The sequence below is a fragment of the Urtica dioica genome, chromosome 12 (assembly GCF_054948205.1).
Source record: "Urtica dioica subsp. dioica isolate 48M chromosome 12, U.dioica_male_clone48M_v1_H2, whole genome shotgun sequence".
Taxonomy (NCBI): domain Eukaryota; kingdom Viridiplantae; phylum Streptophyta; class Magnoliopsida; order Rosales; family Urticaceae; genus Urtica; species Urtica dioica.
The window spans coordinates 11358656-11364975 of record NC_142767.1 but is presented as its reverse complement, the minus strand read 5'-3'; the positions used below and the strand labels follow the sequence as shown (position 1 = coordinate 11364975).

General features: G+C 31.6%; 1 protein-coding gene across 3 annotated transcripts; it reads right to left on the bottom strand.

The window, feature by feature from the left end:
- Nucleotides 1-1698: 1698 nt before the first annotated feature.
- Nucleotides 1699-5211, bottom strand: LOC149379113 (uncharacterized). 3 transcript variants are annotated; one of them, XM_089603309.1, is made up of 6 exons: nucleotides 5033-5211; nucleotides 3783-3863; nucleotides 2680-2846; nucleotides 2381-2468; nucleotides 2171-2237; nucleotides 1699-2091 (listed from the first exon to the last, which is right to left on the bottom strand). In XM_089603309.1, the coding sequence occupies exons 3-6, from the start codon at nucleotides 2801-2803 to the stop codon at nucleotides 2032-2034; spliced, it is 339 nt and encodes a 112-aa protein (XP_089459435.1). In that variant the 5' UTR covers nucleotides 2804-2846; nucleotides 3783-3863; nucleotides 5033-5211; the 3' UTR covers nucleotides 1699-2031. The 3 variants fall into 3 exon arrangements, with proteins under 3 accessions (XP_089459435.1, XP_089459432.1, XP_089459433.1); XM_089603306.1 differs by having other exon boundaries at nucleotides 1700-2091; nucleotides 2680-2959; XM_089603307.1 differs by having other exon boundaries at nucleotides 1700-2091; nucleotides 2680-2959; nucleotides 3783-3857; nucleotides 5033-5209.
- Between the last annotated feature and the right edge of the window lie 1109 nt (nucleotides 5212-6320).

Sequence of the window (6320 nt, the reverse complement as noted above, 5' to 3'; positions counted from 1 at the left end):
TGTGTGTGTGTGCGCGCGCGCGCGCGCGTGCTCTCACCACGTAAAAGCACATGTTTTCCATGTTCCCGTTTATTAAAATAAATTACCAAGCGTTTATTCCTTTATATGCCGGCTAGATATGTCAAAATAAGTGCTTTTATCATACTTAATGAATATTTTGTAATATAAATAGAAGAATTTGTTTAACTAGCCAATTCACTTATTTTTTTTGGGCAGTGTAGCAAAATAGCCAAAATGAAACTATGAAATTTGGATCTAGCCTATGTTTGACAATTTTTAGGGATATAGCCAAATGACTTATGTGGCAATAATTAAGGTCTTATTTGCCCTTATTTATTAATGAATTCGTCACTTTCTCTCTCTTATTTTTTTTCAAATATTTTTTTTTTCATCAAAACTTCAAAAATTCATATCTTTCTCATACGAACTCGAAATGAGTGATTCCAAGTCCTACGGATTCGTGACGCCAAGATCTTCAAAAATAGATTTATTGTGTTTGATGAAAAATCATTTTTAATACCATGGATGTAGAAAAATCATGTTACTACCTTAAATATGGAAATAATTGAAATTTATCCAAAAAAAAATAAATGGAAATGTAAATATAATACATTAAACATAATTTTTCATCAAACACAATGGATCTATTTTTGAAGATCTCGACGCCACGAATTTGTAGGATCTGAAATAACTCAATTTCGAGTTCGTATGAGAATGATACGAATTTTTGAAGTTTTGATGCAAAAAAAATTATTTGAAAAAAAATAGGAGAGAGAAAGTGACGAATTTGTTAATAAATAAGGGTAAATTAGACTTTAATTATCGCGACATAAGTCATTTGGCTATATCCCTAAAAATTGTCAAACATAGACTAGATCCAAAATCACATGTTTAAAGTGGTCTAGTTACTTACAAATCTCTATTTTTTTTTAAGATTCTAGCAAAAGTTTTATTTTATTAAGAAAATAGTCTACCAATACGAAGTAAAACTAAAACAGTTAATTTAATTTACTTCGGTTTGGTGCTATTTTCATAATAAAATAAAATTTTGATTATTTTTTTAAAATATGATAGACTATTGAGCTACTGACCTAATTGTCTCATATAAATATCTTACAAAATAAAAAGTTTTATAGTTTGATTATTTGACTAGAGTACCTGTAATCCTTCACAAGTTCTCGTTTCACTCACGTTGTTTAGTCTCTTATTCACTTTTAAAGTCCAATAATGTCTTTCAAACTATTTTCTTTTAATAAAAAAAAATTAAATACACTTAAAGTCAATATTTTTCTTCATCATAATTTTTAGCATGTTTTTCAACTCATGATAATAATTATTGAATTACACTATCGAAAGTCCTTGCAACTCATTGGACTTTTATTGAAAATTATCAAAATTCATCGAAAATGTCGAGAAATCTCAAAAACTGTTTTTTTTTTATTAATTATATAAATCTGATTAAATTAAATAATGAAATTTTAGTAGTTGTCGTATAATTTCTGAATGTATTTTTCGTGTTTATAGTTGTTTCAAATTTTTATAAGTTTAATTGTTATGCATCAATATAAAATTAAAAAGTAAAATATAAAATATTTAAAATAATATAAACAGTTTAAAAATCACTATTAATGGAAGAATTTACCTCAAGACAGTCTCCATCTTTTAGAAGAGAGAATCGACTTTGATTTGTTAATGGGCCTCATATTTTTGTCACAAGATTTAATAACTTCGAATCATAATACAATAAATAGGCAATTTATAACGAAGCAAATTTAAAGAAAAAGACACAAAAATATATGAAATGTCTTGAACTCAATTGAGTAAAATTTGACACTGAAAGGCTTAGTGCCACGTTCTGAATAATTTACAATAGCCAAGGCTACTTTTTGACATTTTGATAAGTCAGCAATTAAGTTTTGGAGCAGATAATGGCGGCTCTTTTCCAAAGAATAATCAGATGAGCTAGGAAATTATTATAAGTCTAATGCTTTCATGATTTCTTTCTTAAGCTCCGAATCAGTTTGTGTCACTTTAAAATGAATCGAAAAGGCCTTCGTCATGCCAAATATCAACCAAGAAGTCCACCATTTCCTGTAAAAAAGTAAAACACAACAAGTAAAATTCATGGCAACACTGAAAGCGATAGCGCTAATGTGTTTGAGAAGCTTACAGGCAAAGGGATTGGCTCCGAAAAGGGGTCGTTAGTTGACAGAAGATCTTCATACGAAGTTGACCAGCTGCAAGAAAATAAAAAATAAAAAATTATATAGTTTTTTCCCATAATGTTCTTATGATGAGAATGATACTGAACATAGTAACATTAGCATGTAAAAATGACGATAATCCAGAGTAAGAAATGACTCGGCAAAGACATGCACACCTTATGATTTGATCCTTCTCCGTTCTCTTGGTTCTCTGAGACTGTTCGCCGACCCACTTTTCTCTGTTCTCGTGCCATAAAAACGCGGCTGCGTGATAAATAATTTAGAGTCATGACTTCAGGCATATTTTTTATACATAATTTTTTGCATGATCTTTGTGGATGAGCACGACCTTGTTGTTTTTGTCGATACATAAACAAAACAAAAGAAAACATGAAATAGTACTTCCTAAAAGACTTTTTGGAGGATTTCGCAGCTCAAGAAAGAGACTAGATAATGGTTGTGTCTATGAACTGACCGTAATTCACAAAAGCAGCCGGTTTGGACTCGTTGTTGACCGGTTTCTTGGTTGATTTGGTACCGTCTGAGGATTGCTTTCCGCTCGAGGGAGTGTTTTCAGAATTAGTCACCATTAGGTCCATGGCCACCAATTCATTCCCTTCTGCGCTGTTGTGTGTAGTGACACTGTAAGAAGAAAACTCTTCCTTTTGAGATCACCTTTCCGAGATATCTCTCCGCTCGATTTGGCGAATCCAATAATAAAATCCACGAGATACGGTCTGACTATATAGATAACTCTGGGATTGAGATAAGCATAGGACAAAAGGATCAGCGATAATTTATTGCGTTAGATCTAAAGACAGAGGATAATTTGTGGAGAATATTATGTTTGGTAAGCAACTCAAAAACTGTTTTTTAGTTTTTGAGTTGAAAAAATTGAAAACAAAAATTGAAAACATGTTTGGTAAAGTGTTTTCGGAAAAAAATTTCAAAAAATTTTGAAGTTGTTTTGGAAAAAAGTAAAGAAAACTGAAAACAAATAAAATGTGTTTTTGAAAAAAAAATTCTTCTCTTCTCTCCTCTTTCTCCTCATCTTCTCTTTTCATTCTTTCAAAAACAAAAATGAAAACTATACCAAACACTTTTTCAGTTTTTTCACTTTCTCAAAAACAAAAATGAAAACTGTACCAAACAACTTTTTGAAAACAACTACAAAACAGTTTTTCAATACAACTACAAAAATTAGAAAATAGAAAACAAAAAACTTTTTGAGTTAACTACCAAACACTAATTTCTCTGGGTCAGAAAATATGAAATAGAATTTACGAGACAATATGAGACAAAGTGATGAACACAAACTATACTCCCCCACCCAATACTGGTTTTACTAGTGCTTCTCTAAGGTAAAAAAAACCATTAAAAGACCTTTGGTTTAGAATTCATGACATAAAGTTGACTCTCCACTTATAAACACGTCAGTAAAGAGAAAAGAAAGATGAAAGTGGTATCTCCACCATCAAAGGTTTTTTTTTTTCTTTTTTTTTTAAAGCACATAATTTTGTTTTAGAAATAAGATTCAAATGGAAAGGTAAGTTTCTGGGATTGTTAGCCATTACGTACCTGCTTTTTTATGGCCTTGTCTTCAAGTATAACGCAGATTAATTCTTCAACTCATCCACGTAGCAAGATATTGAACTGAACCTACATTATACCATAGAGTTTTTAGGCGAATTTGTTTATCCAAATTTATTCGGAAAAAAAAACATAAAAGATTAAGCATGATTTGTTGTCAAAGAATTCAAGGTCTCAAAAGAATCATGTCAACTCATATCTAATCTTACTTTTATTTTCCTTTTTATCAGAAAAAAGAATTCTTCCCCAATACAATTGACGAAGACAATTAAGCATAATAAGCTTATAGTTAGGTCAAATCTTTGATTTCTTGAACCCAATATTCTTATCATATCCTACTAATTAGGAGCTCCGAAGCATTTTTCATTCAATATGAGACAACTCAAAAGTATTCTCAGATTTCCTATCAGCTTTATTTATTCTCAAAACAAATAAGTGAAAGCTGGAATCCAAAGCACCAAAAGATTTTGTTCTTGTCATATTATTTCCGTTATCGTCACTTCAGAAGCTTTTATGCATAAAAAGAGAAGACAAAAGCGACAGTGTTGGGGATATATGTCATTATAAAAGTTATGTTAAAAATGAAATTAACTCAACACGTGATTAAGTAAAGAGAATAAATTACGAGATAAAGCAAATACAAAATTGATTACAGTTTCACGATTATCTTGAACTCATTGATTTCCAAACACACCCATGGTATTAGGCATCAAGCTCTTCTAGATTCAACAGAGCACCCAAACTGATATTAGGGACCCAAATCGCCATTCTTTAAGTTTAACCAGAAGAAAAAAACATAGATATGTTTAATTTGGGGATTTTAAAAGCCAATGTACCTTAATTAATCACTGAACCCTGGATTTCACAATTCATAAACATTAAACAAATTCAAGAATGCATTAAAGTCGCACCAGTTTTCAAGATTAAGAAAAAGGAAGAAGAAAACTCCGTAAACAAAAAATATATAAAACGCCATCGTTACTTGCAGGGAGATTTAAAGCACTAAAGGCAAGAAAAAAAAAGGGAAATTAAAAGAATGAAAAGTGGAAATTGACTATTCTGATATTGTTCTGTTATAACCCATTCAAGATTTGGAATGCAAATTACTCTACCATGTCTGCCCACAGATAATAATAAAAAATAATAAAAAAACAAAAAGCAGGCTCATTTGGCATTATTGAGTAAGTGAATCAAACTGAGAAATAAAAGATTGAGAAACAGAGAGAATAAAATCGTACCTTGTTTCTTTCTCCGAACTTGAATCGTAGTGATGAGATTAAGCATAAACAAATATGAGGAAACAATGCATTTAGAATTAGAACGTTGTTTGGGTGACGTGATTCGTGATTTTCTTTGCTTTGTTGGCTGCTTTGTTTCCCACAGTTTCGCTTGTATTATATCTGTCATTTTCTCGCTGACGCGGACTTTGTTCGGAGTGGATAGGCCATATGATTTTCCGTTGATTAGTAAATTACAGCAATACCTCACACCAAACTTCAATGAAAAGAGCCAAAGTCAATAGGTTTAAAGGGCATCTTTGCCATTTCAGCAATTAATTTTGGATGTGAATGAATCTCTAAAGAACATCTTTAATGGTGATATTTGTTTAACAATTATTGGAATTTGTTAGTAAATAATAAAAGTTTTAAGTTACTTGCTTAACCATTATTTTGGATATTACCTATTGATTTAGCTTAACAAAGTAGCTCTATAGAGCAAATTGTTTAACCATTAGCTTAGCAAATAATGGACCCCATTTTTTTTTCAACCAATGAGAATTATGTGACATGATAAGCTAATATGATATTTGCTTATTTACATTAATTTGATGGAATATTGACACTAATAATACCATATGAATATCACTTATCAGATATAGTCCAAAATCATAAATTTGACACAATTAGTACTCAGTCTAATGAGCAAAGACAAATATACTCCTCAAATATAATTTAAACAAAAATAAAAAAAATAAAACACTATTTTTCTCTCTACCACGTTCTTTTTCAAAACTTTCCATGCACTCTGTCTCTTCATCTTCACTCATCTCTTCTATCTCTCTTCGGTCGGCAAAAAAAAAAAAAACAGAAACCCAACCCAAATCCCTCGGCCACTAAAATCTCTCGCTCTCTTTCTCTCAACTTCTTTTCACGCACTCCGTGTCTTCTCTCTCTCTCTCTCTCTCTCTCTCTCTCTCTCTCTCTATCTCTCTCTTTCTCTCTCTCGGCAATAAAAAAACCAGAAACCCAAATCCCTTTGTCGCTCCCTCAGTCGCTAAAATCCGTCACTCTCTTTTTCTCAACTTTGCGATTCCGAGTCTATTCGCAAAAAAATAGAAAAAAAATCTAAAACAAAGCACTACTATGACGAGGGAGTCGAAATCCAAATCGAGCAACGCCGAAGCTTCTGCGCCAAAGGTTGTCTGACGAAGCCTTAGGTCGGCTTTGAAAAGTGACCCAAAAGCCCAGTCGTCTCTCAAGAGAAAGGAAGCAGAGCCCAGTCGTCTTCTCGAGCAGAGACAAAGAA